This window comes from Nannospalax galili, unplaced genomic scaffold (genome assembly GCF_000622305.1).
Source record: "Nannospalax galili isolate Female #2095 unplaced genomic scaffold, S.galili_v1.0 scaffold2681, whole genome shotgun sequence".
In the NCBI taxonomy this organism is placed as follows: Eukaryota; Metazoa; Chordata; class Mammalia; order Rodentia; family Spalacidae; genus Nannospalax; species Nannospalax galili.
Genome location: NW_008344499.1, coordinates 78,179 through 95,776, shown reverse-complemented (window position 1 = coordinate 95,776; position 17,598 = coordinate 78,179). Strand labels below are relative to the sequence as shown.

Genomic DNA, 17,598 nt, shown 5'->3' with positions numbered 1-17,598 from the left:
AGCTCAGAAAAATGTTATTGAATAGGTTAATGCTGTTGTAATGAAATGCTTCTTCTAAGTTTGTGGTTATTAAATAAAGAATTAACTGGAAAAAAAAATAAATAACAGAAATGATTTTTAAATGCTGCAATCTATGTCTATAGTTTTTTTTTTTTGTTCTTTTTTTTTAATTACTTATTTACATGTATATACCTGTGTGTGTGAGTTTTATGCACATGTGGGTATGGAGAAGCCAGGGAAGAAGGTGTTGGGTGTCCTCTGTCTTCCATTGCTTTCTGTCTTACTCCTTTTGAAGCAGGGTCTCTCCTTGAACTTGGAATTCACATATTTTCAGCTAGGCTGGAAGTCAACAAGCCCTAGGTATCCTCCTGTCTCTGGCCCGTTTCATCTGGGATTATGCAGTTATCCAGGCTTGTTATACGGGTGGTGGGATGTGAACTCTGGTTATGATTATGCAGCAAGAGTTCTTAACTGCTGAGCATTTCTCTAGCCCTCAAGACCACATTTTAAAGCAATCTACATAGTTCACAACTTTAAGACAACTTGTTGCTTAGAACCAAAGATTTGGAACATGAGAAACTACATTCCCTGTATTGACTACAGAGTATAAGAAGGACATTTTGCCTACGAGAGTAGATCCAAGTTTACTAAAAGTATCATCCATTACCTATTGGGCAGACGGATCCTCTTGATAGCGTAATTGCAGTCATCTACTTTGTTTCTGGCTTCAAAGACAACTCCGAAGCCACCACGACCCATGCACTGAATTGGCTCAAAGTCTGTTAGGTATCTTTAAAAAAAGGCACAAATTTTAAAAGTTTGAAATAGCTTTAAATATAGCAGTAAAAACAATTCAGTATTATATTATTATATAAAAGTATATAAACCAGTCAACTCCCAGAACATATTTCATGAAAATCAGTTTGAATTCTGCTAACAGGGCTCTTAGTTCTTCAATATGCATAACTGAAGCAAACACTCTCACAAGTTTTACAGGGGAAGAAACAAAAATAGAAAGCTTTGTTTAGTTAGCAACCACTTGTCATTACAGCAACTGTATGAATGATCTGTTCTAAAACTTTTTATCAGCTACCAAAATAGCATATTCTTAATTCTCTTTTTGTTTTCTTTGGTATTTTTTTTTTTTTTTACTCTGTTAAAAGTGTATTTTAGGCCAAGTGTAGTGTGATGCCTGCCTTTAAGCCCAGTATTTGGGAGGTAAATGCAGGCAGATCCCTGTAAGTTTGAGGCTAGCCTGGTCTACATAGAGTTCCAGGACAGTCAGGCTATATAGTGAGACCCTGTCTCAAAAATAACAACACTGCCCTTTCTCCATGGAATCACCATGGCGGCTGGGAACTTGTATACATATCCTGAAAACTGGAGGCTCTCATAGTTCGCTGCTCAGAACAGTAGGGCTCAGGTCCATGTGCTCTCCGCACTACCCCACTTCCAACTTTGGCCAAACCAACTGCACCCCCGAATTTCTCCACAAATTTCCTGCAGACAAGGTTCCAACATTTGAGGATGAGGCTGGATTCTGTGTGTTTGCAAGCAATACCATCACCTACTATGTGAGCATGAGGAGCTGCCAGGAAGCACTCTAGAGGCAGCAGCTCCGGGGTGCAGTGGGTGAGCTTTGCCAATAGTGACACCGTCCCTCCAGCCAGCACCTAGGTGTTCCCCACCGCGGGCGGGCATCATGCACCACAACAAACAGGCCACTAAAAATGCAAAGGAGGAGGTGAGGCGACCTCTGGGGCTGCTGGATACTTACTTGCAGACAAGGACTTTTCTGGTGGGTAAACAAGTGACTCTGGATGACATCACAGTAGTCTGCACCCTGTTCTACAAACAGGTCTTAGAACCTGCTTTTCACCAGGCCTTTCCCAATACCAACCGCTGGTTCCTCACCTGCATTAATCAGCCATAGTTCAGGGCTGTCTTGGGGGAGGGGAAGCTGGGTGAGAAGATGGTGCAGTTTGATGCTAAGCAGCCTGCAGAGAGCCAGCCTAAAAAGGATCCCACATGGAAAGAAAAGGGTTCCCGGGAGGAGAAGCAGAAGCCCCAGGCTGAGTGGAAAGAGGAGAAAAAGGCAGCTGTCCCAGTTCCTGAGGAGATGGATGAATGTGAGCAAGCACTGGCTGCTGAGCCCAAGGCCAAGGACCTCTGTGCTCACCTGCCCAAGAGTACCTTTGTGCTGGATGAATTTCAGCATAATACTCCAAGAAGGACACCACGTCTGTGGCACTATCATATTTTGGGAGTACTTTGATAAGGATGGCTGGTCCCGTGGCATGCTGAGTACTGCTTCCCTGAAGAGCTCACTTAGACCTTCATGAGTTCCACCCTCATCACTGGAATGTTCCAGCGATTAGACAAAGTGAGGAAGGATGCCTTTGCCAGTGTCATCTCCTTTGGAACCAACAATAGCACTTCCATTTCTGGAGTTTGGGTCTTCCAAGGCCAAGAGCTTGCCTTTCCACTGAGTCCAGATTGGCATGTCATAAACATGGCAGAACTGGATCCTGGCAGCAAGGACGCCTGGACCCTGGTTTGAGAGTACTTTTCCTGGGAGGGGGCACTCCAGCACATGGGCAAAGCCATGAATCAAGGCAAGATCTTCAAGTGAACATCTCCTGCCATCGCCTAGTTGCCTATACCCACCCTTTAGGGAGATGGGGATCATTAAAGGAAACTGAACATTGAAAAACAAAAAATAACACCTGAAAAAAATATTTTAAGCCAGGAGGGGTGGCACACACACCTTAATCCCAGCATTCAGGAGGCAGAGGTAGGTAGATTTCTGTGAGTTTGAAAGCAACCTGGTTTGCAAAGCAAGTTCTAGGTCAGCCAGGGTTACATAGTGAGACCCTATTTCAAAATCAACAAAACCCCCAGTACTTTTAACTGGATTTCAGTGCTTGCAAATCTTATGTCAATAAATGTAACCAATCTTATCATATGTAAATATATTTTTAGTCAGAACTTTAAAAAATCTTTATTTTTTATTTTATGTGTATGAGTGTATTGTCTGCATGTGTATAAGTGCACCCATGTCATGTAATGCCACAGAGGTCAGAAGAGGACATCAGATCCCCTGGAATTGGAGTTATGGATGGTTGTTAGCTGCCAAGTGGGTGCTGGGAACTGAGCCTGGGTCCTCTGCAAGAGCAGTCAGTGCTCTTAACTGCTGAGCCATCTCTCCAGCCCCATCAGAACATTTTGTAGAAACCAAAGCTGACATTGGTAGCGTTGCCTCACCACGCAAGGTATTTAGACAGAAGCTGGCCTATCCCCAGTTTGCCTGCAGCTGGACACTACAGCCTGTCTCCCTTTGGTGCCTGACTGGCACCACACCTTCTCAAAGCTTCAGGGCTTCTGCCACGTGCTCTCCTGGGACAGCTTCTTTGCACGTAATGAGTCTCACCACCTGCATGGAGCTTTTCTAGACCCCTGTCTCAATGTTCCCCCAGCTCTGTCCATATACTATACTCAACCCTTCAATCTTAATCTCAGCATTCTGCCATCCTGTGTATACAGCCCACTGTCTCAGCACCACCACTGTCTCATGGGAGCAATAAATGTGGGGAAAACATCACTGTTTCTGTTTGTATTTCCAGAACCCGGACACTACCTGGTAAGTCAAAGGTCTGACCAATGTCTACTGAACAGCTGTGTGAATGAATAAGTGAATACATGCCTGCTGTGGAAATTACTCCAGCCACATGGGAGTGGCGAATCAGATGCATTATGGTGTCTCTCTTTTAAAGGTAAGTTATTACCTCATGACTTGTACACTCATATTAATTTAGTGGTTGCCTCAGCTGGTTAGAGAACAGAGTTAAGGAGGGAACATAATAGGTGCCAACCCTCCATGGGCCAATTACCTTCACAGGGAATGAAGAGTGATTATCTACATTCCTAAAAATAACTAGCCAACGTAGCTCAGCATAAATCCTTCTCCCTGAATGCAAAAGCCAACACAGATCACGTCCTACCCAAGGGCCAATTGGACTATCTTCCTGTATTGCATCTGCTACAAAGGGTAATGTCTCACATATGATGACTGGCTTTCTAAGTATCATCTTACCTAAGGACTCTGCTAGTAAACAACAAAGTCGGGAATTAAACTTGGAACCTAATCCATCAAAAGCTACTTGCATGCACTGATGCCCCCTAAGACTCTTACCGGGACACGTATCCTGAGTTCTTAATGTCGTTCCAGCTGCTGTCACTGGAGTCGCCACTCACAGACTCGTATTTATTTTCAGTTTGGCACTGAGTTTCAGACTCCTTCCTTTGCTATAAGGTAGAAAGTAGAATCACTACCAGCGCAAACCCCAACTGAAGTTAGCTAAGAACCTTAGGCTATTCTACTGAAAAATAAATACTACTGAAAACAAAGCATTAGAAACATAAGATGCAGCATTTCCTTTATTGCAGTTAAGGCTTACGTTCCCATGGTCATCCCTCTAGTCATGAAGGGGATTTTGTTTCTAATAATGTAGATTATGTTATATGCAGTCTAACATAGCAGGATATAAAGAGAAAGCCTGCATGCAAGAATGAACGCATCTGTCCAGGCAAGACTAAAGTTATTTCTTTCCCAATTACTCTGTAAATGCTTTAAAAATGCTTCTGAGAACAGGAAACTGAACTTGGCAATGTCTCATTTGCAAAGTCGCTTCACTAACACCAAAAGATTTTGCAGAGGATATTAATAATTATTATGGTCAAGGGCAAGGGTAATTGAGGCTCATCTATTTGGGTAACTGATTCTTGTTCTGCCAGGTACTATGTGAGGAAGGGACTGGGGATCTGGAAGCAAACAAGTATACTGGCCCCAGTAGAATGCCATCTAAAGGTGGAGAAAAATTATGCATTCCCTGTTAAAAGCTTAAGAAAGGGAAGACAGGGTGTTTTTGAACTTAAGGCAGAGAAGCTGACTCAGAGCTAGGAAGTTAAGGCGGCTGTCCCAGAGAACAAAGAAACTAATTTCAAACTTGAAGATATGCAGGAGTCAATCATGTGAGGGGGACAAGGTACAGAGGCAAGGTCAGAGGGTGAGCACTCCTAGGCTTAGGGGGAGCACTGAGGAACTGAAAGTTCAGGGAGGGGAGGGGAGGGGAGGGGAAAGAAAAGGAGAAGGAGGGGAGGGGAGAGGAAAAGGAGGGGAGAAAAGGGGTGGGAGAGATTTAGGTATGTGGGAAGAAAGGATCCAAGTATTCCGGTGAGTAAGGAGCCTACAGGATATGACTCACTCAGAACCTTGCGTATTTTAAGAAGGCTGAACTTTATTCTAGCAAAAATAGAAGTCAGTTATTAGAGGTTTTAAAGTCAGGAGATGCTGGTGGAGAGGGATGGAGAACATCTTACAGACAGGGAGAGGACTAGAAGCATGGAGACCAGCTGGAGGATATTTCAGTAATCCACAAGAGGTCTGATGGTGTTTGTATCGAGGAAATAGAAACAGAGCTTTGAAGGTGACAACACAACTGAGGATATTTAGGAGGAAGACCTTTGAAGAACTGGTACTGATGAAGGAGAGAATGACTTCAGCTCTGGTGAGGGTGCAGATCTTTATGTTGAGTCAGAAATGCCAGTGGAACAGGCTGGGGTGGAATGGGGGTGGGAATGCGCTCAGTCTGAGACATGGCTCATTTGAGCTATTTGTGTAGTTTTTACTAGACAGCTGCTCCAGAGAAAGAATTTGGATCCAGGCTCATACCTCTAATCCCAGCACTTGGAAGGCTGAGGCAGGAGGATTGCCATCAGTTCCAGGTCAGCCTGGGCTTCCGAGTAAGACCCTGGGAGTCTCTTTATAAGATGCTTGGAGCTGAAAAGTACAGGAGACCACCTGAAGAGACTCTGAGAAGCCCTGAGGTGTACTGTGGTGGCCAGGAGAGCCTGAGGAAGGTGAGGTCCTGAGGAATCCACACAACTTTCAAGGAGGAGATGGGAGAGCCTGGGGTTGAGGAAGTCCGGGAGGAAAAGCCAAAGAAAAGTGTCAAATACAGAGAAGCTTGGCCAGGGGACTGGAAAATGTCCACCATATTTAACAAAAAGATTAAGGCTGGAGAGATGGCTCAGCAGTTAAGAGCACTGGCTGCAGGTGGATTTCTGCGAGATCAAGGCCAGTCTGGTCTACACAGGGCCAGCTGGGGCTACATGGAGACCCTGGCTAAAACAAACAAACAAAGGCACTGGCTGCTCTTAGAGGGTCCAGGTTCAGTTCCCAGCACCTGTATGACTGCAAACAGCTATCCATAACTCTAGTTCCAGGGTGTCTGATACCCTCTTCTGGCCTCTGAGGGCATTGGATGCACAGGTGCATGCAGGCAAAATACTCATATACATATTACAAAAAAAAATAATAATAAAAGAAGATCACCTAACGCTTTTGTCAAGAGAACTTTTATGGAGTCATAGGGGTGGAGGCCAGACTGCAAAGGACTGAAGATTGAGTGGAGTAAGGATGTAGAAATGAGGCTGCCGCTGTGCCGCATCACAGCCAATCAGGCATCTCCAGCACAGTACCCCACAGGTTCTCATGGAATTATTACTATTTCTTAAAAGATATATTGTATTTTGACTTAAGTGTATGTGTGTGTGTGTCTGTGTACTAGATGTTGCCATGTGTATGGGTATCTATAGGAGACAGAAGAAGGCATCAGATCCCCTAGAGTGGAGGTATAGGTAGTTATGTACCACCCAATGTAAGTGCTACAAACTGAACTCAGGTCCTCTGGAAGACCCATTTCTCCAGCCCTCCCATAAAAATGATAATGGGGCTGAAAAACATATGTGGTTACTTTTTTTTTTTTTTTTTTTTTTTTTTTTTTTTTACGGTGCCCTATCTATGGTTAGATACACAAATATTTAACACCGTTGAAGTACCAGTATTCAACACAGTCACACACTATATAGGACTGTAGCCTAGTAATGATAGGCTATACCCCACACTGCCTATTGTGCAGTAGACTACACCATCAAAATTTGTGCAAATATACCTGAAAGTATTTATACAATGATGAAATTGCCTAGTGACACATTTCCCAGAATGTATCTTCTAACTGTAAAAGCATAAGTGATTCTATGGTAGAATTCAAGTACATTATCCTCCCCCTCCAGTACACTTTCTGTATATCAAACACTTTGAAATAGATTCAAAACAGCATCTTACTCTGTGTGGCTGAGGATGGAAAAGTCTGTGTACAATAAAAGTCGTTGCTATGATGCAAAATAAAATTGTTCCAAATATTTCCTTCCACCAGTGTAGGAGAAGAACAGGATCCTTTTTGCGGATATTCTTGTTGTAATTTGGGTTGTCCAGGAATCTGACTGTGATCTGTGTGCTCCGTTTGTTCCTTTCTCTCTTGTAATATGGTAGATAATAACCATTATCTTAAAAAAAATATTAGAAGGGGTTTTAAAACAAACTAAAATAGGCCATCTTCAATTGCCAAAAATCAGCTATTGTCCTATGATTCATAACTAAGTCTTTTAAAAAGGTTTTTCTCTCTTGGGGCCAGCAAGGTGGCTCAGGGGTAAAGGCACTTGCTGCTAAGCCTGCCAACCTGAGTTTAATCCTAGGGACCCAAATGGTGAAAGGAGAGAACACACATTGTGTCCTGACCTGGAGAGCACAGCATGTGCATGCCACACACATATACACACAAAATAAATAAATGTAATTTTAAAAGTTTCATCTCTTGGCTGGGCATGGTGGTGCACGCTTTTAATCCCAGCACTCGGGAGGCAGAGGCAGGCGGATCTCTGTGAATTCAAGGCCAGCTTGGTCTCCATAGCGAATCCAGGCCAGCTAGGGCTACAGGGAGACCCTGTCTCAAAAAGACCAAAAGAAAAAAAGTTTAATCTCTTTAACACATTTAAAACATCTTCCTTTTAATTACTTTTTGTTTCTTTAAGTATTGAATCTTCCTTTATAAAACATTAATACCTTTCAAAAATTATTATTATTATTTTTTGAGACAAGGTCTCCCTGTAGCCCCAGCTGTCCTGGAATTCACTATGTAGACCAGGCTGGCCTTGAACTCACAGAAACTCGCCTGCCTCTGCCTCCCGAGTGCTGGGATTAAAGGTGTGCGCCACCACACCTGGCTTCAAAAATTATATTTTTAATTAAGTGTGTATGTGTGAGTCTGAAATGTGGGTTTGCACGAGTGAGTGCAGTGCCCATGAAGGCCAGAAGAGGGCGCGAGATCCTCAGGAGCTAGAGTTACAAGTGGTTGGGAGCTACCTGATATAGGTGTTGTAAGTGAACTCAGGTCCTGCAAGAGTGGTACAGTACAGGTACTGGAGAGATGGCTCAGAGGTTAAAGTGCATTCTGCTCTTTCAGAGGACCGGAGTTTGATTCCCAGCACCCAGCAGCTCACACTGCCTGTAATTTCAGTTCCAAGGGATCTGATGTCCCCTTCTGCCCTCTGTAAGCTCCCAAAAACACATGGCATTCACTCACACATACATACACATAAATAAAAATAATAAAAATAAATCCTTTTAGGGGGCTGGAGAGATGGCTCAGCAGTTAAGGGCACTGGCTTCTCTTGCAGAGGACTAGGTTCCCAGCACCCACATGGTTGCTAACAACTGCCTGTAGCTCCAGCTCCAGAGGGTCTGATGCCCACTTCTGGCTTCCTTGGGTACTGGACACAAATCATACACTTACAGACATGTAGGCAAAACACTCATACACATAAAATTTTTAAAAAAAAGAGTGGTATAGCACTCTCAACTGCTGAGCCAGAGGGTCTGATGCCCACTTCTGGCTTCCTTGGGTACTGGACACAAATCGTACACTTACAGACATGTAGGCAAAACACTCATACACATAAAATTTTTTAAAAAAAGAGTGGTATAGCACTCTCAACTGCTGAGACATCCCACCAGCCTACACACAAAAAGCTAAAATTTTCTTTATAGTAAATAATAAAACTAGAAAATAGAAAAAGCTTGTAAGGGCTAACCCATTCCTCACCTCATTAATAATTAATTAAATGCTTTAAATTCAAGAATTACTACTCAAGTTTACTTCAGGATGTTTTAAGTTTTCTGTTACTGGGACCAATCAGACACCAAATTTTATCGTAATCTTTTCATACAAGCATAGGATAACATCCCCTCATGTTCTCTAATTCACTCTAAGTTGTCAACATGAATCTGTGCTGGAAATGAGCATGTCTTTTTATCTTCGATTTTAACACAGCAGCAGATTAGACAATTCTCTTTAACTGTCTTTTGAACAACTTCAGATAACATCTGCTGTTTCTAGTTCACAGCCTTCTGTTTTCTTATTGATTTGAGCTACATAATGATTTTTCAGCTACAGCATCTAGAGTCTGATGCAGAGTTGAGGATTTTTTAAACATCTAACTGTTCAAAAGATTTCCATATGTGAATACATCCTAATTTTAATTATTTTAAATTTTGTAGATATCTATGTCTATGTATGGGTTCTGCATGTAAGAGCAGCACCTGTGGAAGCCAGAAGAGGACGCTGGATCCCCCAAGCTTGAGTTACAGGTGGTTGTGAGCCAACAGATGTGTGCTGGGAACCAAACTTGGGTCCTCTGTAAGAACAGATTTCTCTCTTAACCACTGAGCCATCTCTCTAGCTTCTCAACTCTAACTTTAAAAGCTATATTGCAATACATTCCATCTTGTTTCACCTATTTTTGTTATGTATTAATTTTTCTGAGTGTGTAACCAAAATAAATTAATTTTAGCTCATTTTCATGTAGCTCTCTAGGAAACACCTGTTTCTTCTTCATTATTTTATTACATTTATTTATTTATTTAGTGTGTGTGTATATGTGTGTATGTGCATGCCATGGTATGTGTGGCGATCACAGGACAATTTGCAGGGGTTGGCTCCTTCTACCACGTGGGACCTGGGGACTGAATTCATGTCATCAGGCTTGGTGGCAAGTACTTTTGTGACAACTCATATCAATGGTCCTAGTTTGAGGCTGAACCTTATTATGTAGCCCAGGCTAGCCTGGGCTCATGATCCTCTTGCCCTTGCCTCTTGAGTGCGAGGGTGATAGGCTTGTGCCACCATGCCTGGTTGTTTTCTTCATCATATAGGTTATTTTAATGTCTGTATTACATAGCTCAGTAATGACTGAGCAATTAATTCTAACCATTAGACCGGGAGGGGGCATAAAGCTGATAATTAAATGAGAGCTAATAACAAAAACTATTATTGATATTTATGATGTGGTAGGTACAACATACATCATCTCACAAGAATCCAGTGAATATGTATTAGAATAGCTATCTTGGTTTTACAGACAGAGAAACCCAGACACAGGGAAGTTAGGTGTGTCCACCTAGCACATGGCATCACACAGGCTGAACAGAGGCTGCCTTTGAAGTTTGTATGCTTCTTGCCTCCTAATTTTTTATTTTTCTACATGCCTATCAATTTATTCACCTTCACTGAATTCTATTAATTAATTTCAAATAATGAATAAGACAAATGAAATAGTATTTTCCACCAGAAGTAATGACACTTACCATATGGATACTGTAAGATTGAAAGTGCGCCATTACTGTATTCCTCATGGGAAAACTTATCATTACTTAGACATTTGTCAAACTCATCAGACCCAACCAAGATAGGAGTTCTAGAAGGAGAATCTAAAAGAAAATGATCAAATATTACCTGCTACGACTTTAATAAAAGGCATAGGCTCATGCATTCGATGGACCGATATTCACCGCAGTTAAGTTCAAAGAAGGAGACCAACAATAGCCCGACACACTTGCTGTGGGACAGCACATAAGCCAGTACAGAACATGAAGCTGGCATCATGACGTACATCTGTAGTCCCAGCACTTGGGAGGATGAAGGATCATTTGAGCTCAGGAGATAAGCCTGGGCTACATCATGAGATCATATCTCAGAACAACAAATGAAGAGTGAGTCATTTAAAGAAGCAATTAAGGGTCAGCGAGATGACTTAGTAGGTAAAGGTGCTTGCTACATGAGCCTGGAGGCCTGAGTCCATTTCTGGAATCCACACAATGGCAGAAGGCCAGAACTAACTCCACAAAGTTGTCCCCTGATCTCCACATGTGCGCTGTGGCATGTGCACCCTCTCCACACACACACCCACCACATATGCACATATACACTTATAATAAAATTAAAATTTAAAAATTTTTAAAAAGAAGCAATTAAAATATAACATTTGCAATGAAAACCATACAAAAGGTATAGAAAGATACTAAAGAAGGGCATGCATGGCACAGTGCTTGAATTCAATTCATTTATGTTTCTCAAAAGTATGATGTGATAGGCAGGTTATTAAAAAATTATTATTTTTATTTTATCTATATTAGTGTACTGCCTACATGTGTGTACGTGCACCCGTGTCATCCAAGGCCCACAGAGGTCAGAGAGGGCGGGCACTGGATCCCTTGGAACTGGAGTTTAGACAGTTGTTAACACCATATGGGTGCTGAGAACCGAACCCAGGTCCTCTGCAAGAGCAGTCAGTACTCTTAACAGCTGAGCCATCTCTCCAGCCCCATACCAGGTAATTTTTTAGCCTACATACTCTTCTTTTGTTTGTTTGAGATAGGGTCTCGTGTAGCTCAGGCTGGCCTCTCTAGGTAGCCAGAGATGACCTTGAATTTCTATTCCTACTGCTTCCATTTCCAAAGTGCTGGAAACTTGAACACTGGGGCTGCCACATCTGGATGTGCTTGAGAAGACACGCTAAAAGCTAGATTTCATTTTGACACAACTAGTAAATGATTAAGAGTTTTTCTAAGCTGTACAGAGAGATACTTTAAGAACATTTCTATAGAAGCAAGTGCCGTTTCCAAGAAGAAATGCTCCAGAGGCTAATTAAAACCGAGTAATGTCTGTAATATAACAGTTCTCTCGGCAGCACTCAAAACTGGGGCAAAGAAGGTCTCTAAGCAGGTTAGCAGTATTTGTCAAGTTTCATCGAGACTTACGAATTAAGGGCTTCCATTTGATAGTTGGCAAAGGAATAATTGCATTTTCGTTATTGACAGATTCCAAGGCCTTTGGACTTCTAGGGAACTTCTCTGAGATCCTGACTGATGACTGCAGATACAGCTGGCCTCTATACATTCCTGAGTCAAGCACAAAAATGAAGTTTTAAAGGTTTGTTTTGATTTAATGCAATTAAATGAACTCTGCTTCTTTTTGTGTGCTATATAGTTTGTTTCAAAGAAAGATCCTCAAAGCATTTTACAGTTGGCGCAAAAGTTAACAAAAACAGAAGATGCATGTAAGGCCTACACAATGTTTTCCACCGAATACAGCACATTTTCAGAAACAGAAAACTATCCACCCAGAAAAATTCAGAAATAGGAAGTCTTTGTACTCTCAAGGAACTAATAAATGAAGTAACTTTTCCTTAAAAAGCTTTATCTTAACAACTATAATTCCAGAGCTGTGATTAATATTTTGGCAAAATGCTGTCATAGCACACATTTGACATTTATTCCTTCAAACTTTTCATGGAGACTGAGCTGAGGTATGGGTGGCACTAGGTTATAAAATTATGAATATTTAATGACCCAAACTAATTCAAACAGACACCAGAATTTTCAGAGCGTATTATAGTATATGCTTAATTGCCCAAAAGCACACTAGAATTTTTTGTTTTTCAGGTAAGCTGTATAGATGCAATGAATTAAACAAGCCCTAACCTATAAGGGGACAACAAACAGATATATATGTGACTACAAATAAAGATAGCCACAACTTGGGCCTAGAGGTATGTAAGAAATTTTACATCATGCTCTACCATGAGACTATTTCTGAGCCTTTCTAACATAGGTTTAGATGACAAGTATACACCATAGTAATTAGGTTGCAGAACAGAACAAGTTGGATGCCAATCAAAGCTTAAGCGGTAAAGGGAACCTAAGTCAAAGAATGCACTTAGAAGTTGAAATGACAGCAGGCACTCTGGGAGCAGGAAGGAGTGGTGAACAACACAATCACCACGTCGGTGGTACTGTCACAGGTAAATGCACTTACCTAAGTACACGCTGTTCTCTGTGGCTCCTCGGGCAGCTTCTACAATGTCTTCTTCATCTTCAAAAACTTCTTCATTAGATGCATAACTGGTGTCATCAAACAGACTGATGGGGATGACTTTGCCATCCCTAACCAACCAGGCAGAGGCAATTGGAGTACAAAACTAAACAAAAATGGAAAAATATTTTAGCAACTGAAGCTGTATTTAAGTGGTGTCAACTTGTAAAATGTCTTATTTATCTACTTACTTCTTTGTGGTACGTTTTGTTTATATGTGCTGCTGTGTGTATGTGCAGGCATGCACACACATGTTGGCCATCTTTCTTAGTTGCTCTCCACTCTAGTTTTTGAGACAGGCTCTCTAATTGAACCTTGAGCTTACTGATTAGGCTAGGCTGGCTGGCCAGTGAACTCCATGGACCTACCTTTCTTTGCCTCCCCAGGGCTGGGATTATAGACATGTGCCATGGCACCTGGCTTTTTATGTGGGTGCTTAGGATCTGAACTCAGGTCCTCATGCTTACACAGCAAGCATTTTGCTGAATAAGCCATCTCCACAGCCCCATAAAATCTCTGTTTTTTAAAAAATATTTTATTATTTTATGTGTATGAGTGTAATCCCTGCATGTTGGTAGGTGCACCTGTGTCACAAAATACTGGTAGAGGTCAGAAGAGGGTGTCAGATCCCCTGGAAATGGAGTTACAGACAGTTGTTAGCTGCCATGTGGGTGCTGGAAATCAAACCTGGGTCCTTTGTAAGAGCCCTCAGTGCTCTTAACTGCTGAGCAATCTCTCCAGCCCCAAAATTTCTTAAAAAATTTTTTTTTAGTTTAAAATTATGTGTATGTATGTGTACACAAATACGTGAATGCTGAGTGCAGATGCCCTTGGAGACCAGAAAAGGGCATCAGATCTCTGGAATTGGAGTTACAGGAAGGGGTTATGAGCTTCCTGATATGAATGCTGGAAATCGAATTCCAGTCCTCTGCAAAAGTAGCATGTGCTCTTAACCATTAAGAAATCTCTCCTCCTCATAAGATGTCTTTTAAAGTCAGTTTTAAAGCATAGGGAATGAGTTGAGAATCCAAAATGGAACTATTTCCTGCCACCAATGAGTATGGTCAAGGAGGGGAAGGAGCAAACAGTCAGAAATTGTCAGTGCTTGCCAGTACCTGATACTCCCATTCCAGGTGTCCTCCCTTCTTACTAAATGCCATGACCTTCCAATCGGCAACGGAAACCTTTATCACCGTGTCCAACATGGAGGCTTCCTGTTCTTCCACATCTGAAATAATTTTAGACTCTTCTTTGTCTCCACTGGGTTTAAAGGTGCTTTCAATAAATCCGGCTCTAGTTTCCATGTCTGGAATATACCGAAGTTCAAAGTGGCCAACACTGAAATTCCACCTTAAATTTACAAAGGTGTATTTTAGAAATTTACATTTAAATAAAGTCACCAAACAATACAGAACTCTTCCAGACTGAAGAAGCAAATACTAAAATTTTGAGACGAGAAGTAGAAGCCTAGGAAGAGGAGTGCGCTGCTGGTTCCCAGCACAGAGGGACTGTGAGAACCGTGGCCATCCTGTGGAAACTGGTTGTGGATTGAAGTCATGGAACAGATTTTTTTTTTCTCAAAAACTAGCAAGTGTTCACACTTATAAAACAGAGTGATTTTCTTAAAGTGCAACAAGGCACCTTAAGGTGAGGTAGCATGCAATCTGCCTTATCTCTTAACTATCTGGACACATTTCACTGAAGTGCAGTAAATACAGCCCCAGTAAGTCACTGTACAAGGCAAGGCGTATGCACCAATCTTAGATTCTGATGGAAACATGACCTCTGGGAAGCAACCTCAGCTCATCTCAACCACCCAAGCGTCAATGCTGTATCTCTACGAACCAGATATGGGAGGCCACTTACTCTTCCTGCTTCCCTCTTCTTATTCATAAAGTAGCAATGTTTCCTCTATAGCTGGTAAACAGAAAAGCCACTTAAGTATTAATAGCATAATGCCATGTCACTTAGATATAAAACAGTCTAGCTTTTCATGCTTTTATTGTTGATAAAAAGTTTGATTTATTTTCTTGATCTTTTATATTTAGCCTGTAAGAATTCTGAGATCTAGTGATATATATATATATATATATATATATATATATAACTTTATCATAATTTTTTTTTTATATATAAAAGGCTTCAGGAGTCTGGCTCTTAGAACCCCACATTCTTCCTGTTCTAGCAACTCACAATTCTGTTAAGCTTCATTTCTCCTCCTGTGGTAGCTGAGCTCTCACTGAGCACTCAGACTTTTAATAAACTCCCAGCAGGTTAAAAAAGGTCAGGCTGTCAGCAGATGCCAAGCCCTATCCACAGGACAGCAAAAGCAGAAATAAATACATTCTTAAGTGGGTTTAAAGAAAAAAAAAACAAACAATTTCAGGAAAGACAACTGAATTATATTGCATCAGACTGGACAAAGTCTAAAAGTCTGGTTCAGTTTCAAAAGATAAAGATATGATCTAAAGTGATTTTTACCACATAGGCAATTTAAAACTTAGTGCAGTAGACTGGAAAAGACTGGCACATGATAAAGGATCAGCATTATCTAATATTTTAAACACATATTTAAGAGGAGAAAGTATATACGGGGCTCATTATTTAAAGAAACAAAAAAGTATTAGATGAAATGAATGACTAATACTCTTAAAGAAAGCAGAGTAAAATGATTTTTCTAAAATTGGGGGCTGGGAGCACAGTTCAGCGCTAGAGCATTGCTTAGCATGCGCAAAGTCTTGGTTTTGATTCTCAGCATGGCAAAATTTTTTTAAAATACATAAAGACAGGAATAATGAAGACAAACTATGAAACCAACTCCTAGACAAGGAGGAGTCAGATAGGCCCACACCCAGAGACCACATATACTTTGTCTTAAAGAGTTTTCTGTGTTGGATTTGGTTGCATCCACCTGTAATCCCAGCACTTCGGTGGCAGAAGCAGGCAGATCTCTGTGAGTTTGAGGCCAGCCTGGTCTACATAGCAAGTTCCAGGCCAGCTGGGACAACACAGTAAGACCCTGTCTTAAAAATAAAATACCCCCTGCCCACAGTCACTCTACAGGACCCCTGGTTAGCACACCCTGAAGCACATGGTGAGAAGTTATTTTGTATTTAGTAATAACCATGAAGGCACTTGCAACCTAGGGCCCATGTTTCTCTTACAAGTACACTTTTACATTAAATAATTCATGGAATCTCTGCAAAGGGAATTTGCAAGTAATTTTGGCTCTAGGGGAACTTCTAAATAATAGCATATGGATATGGACACCCACTTCTCACTGCCACTGCGAGGCCCAACGGCACGAACTGTCTTCTGGGTGCGCTGCAGCAGAAGGATGTCTTCCTCTTCTTCCAGATCATCACTGTCCCACCGGCGACACCCCAAAGCAGAACAGATATACCTCACCTGAAAAGACAGATATAAAACCAGTAAAGGAAGTAAGCCACAGGAGATCAGCACATTGGAAGGATCTCTGTAATTTTTAAAAAGTGAAACTAAAAAATGTATGTGAAGCACCAAGAAATAAGATGCATCCATAGATTACTGAGTCCTAAAATGAGGTACTTAGAACCATCGAAGTCCAAACAAATATTTATCTTAGGAAGTGATTTTAAGGACTTCGGCACTCTGAGTCCTACTCTGGGGAGTTTCACAGAACAAACAAGGAGAAATGGAAATCCAGCTGTATCTTTGCAAAAATGGCATTAATAAAATCCCAGGTGAGTTAACAGAAGTTAAAGCAGGAGTCAGGACATCATGGTGTCCCCAATCCCACCCACACGCAGATGGGTAAGGAAGCCATAAAAGCATGCACAAGAAGGTGCTGTGGGCCTAGCATCTGCATGAGGAGCCACTGTTTGAAAACTGAAGGGTCAAAAAGTCACATTCCTGTTCTTCCTTACTGTGGTTAAGTGTATACAGAAAATGTTTACACATCCAGAGGCTAAGGTTGTTGGTTGGTTGGTTTTTGGTTTTGTTTTGGCAGGAACGGTTTCATTTGGCTTACAGGTTCTGATCATGGTTCATCACTGAGGAAAGCAGCCAGGAGCTCAAGGCAGGAACGTGGAAGCAGAAGCACTACTTGGAGGCCAGATCTAGGCGCTCTCAGGCAGTTTCTCTTGTTTATTTGTTTTAAGGAATTTTTTTTTTTTTTTTCCTAGCCAGGAATGAGAAGAGTTCATGAGCCCCCACCTCTAACTGAGGAGCTAGGACAGTTGATGGCTTCTGTGGGACAGAGAGTCAGTTTTCTTTAAGGGCATAGCTCCTGGTAGGTCAACTGTGCCCCCGTGGATGGCCCCATACTCAGGAGTATATGGGCAGCACAAACTGGAGGCGATGGGTTATTTTAAAAAGGAGGGGCATGAAGTTGGGGCAACTAGGAAGGTAGAGATGGATGTGGGAGGAGCTAAGAGGGAGGAGTTAGAGTGAATGAGAATATGATCAAAATATATGAAATTTTCAAAGAATTAATAAAAAAATTTAAGAT

The 17,598-nt window shown here is 41.6% G+C and overlaps 1 protein-coding gene and 1 pseudogene across 2 annotated transcripts in view; one reads left to right on the top strand and one right to left on the bottom strand.

Moving 5' to 3' along the window:
- The window catches only part of Eif2ak3 (eukaryotic translation initiation factor 2 alpha kinase 3), an 80,835-nt gene that overhangs the window by 27,107 nt on the left and 36,130 nt on the right, over positions 1-17,598 (bottom strand). The window contains exons 4-11 of one of the 2 annotated variants that reach the window (XM_017800015.2): positions 16,384-16,517; positions 14,225-14,459; positions 13,053-13,215; positions 11,996-12,136; positions 10,544-10,666; positions 7,187-7,407; positions 4,193-4,305; positions 668-790 (exon numbers count right to left, since the gene is read on the bottom strand). In XM_017800015.2, coding sequence (XP_017655504.1) covers positions 668-790; positions 4,193-4,305; positions 7,187-7,407; positions 10,544-10,666; positions 11,996-12,136; positions 13,053-13,215; positions 14,225-14,459; positions 16,384-16,517 — 1,253 coding nt within the window. The remainder of the gene's footprint in view (positions 1-667; positions 791-4,192; positions 4,306-7,186; positions 7,408-10,543; positions 10,667-11,995; positions 12,137-13,052; positions 13,216-14,224; positions 14,460-16,383; positions 16,518-17,598) is intronic. The other variant, XM_029567172.1, reaches the window with a different exon arrangement.
- LOC103740126 lies at positions 808-2,993 on the top strand (annotated as a pseudogene).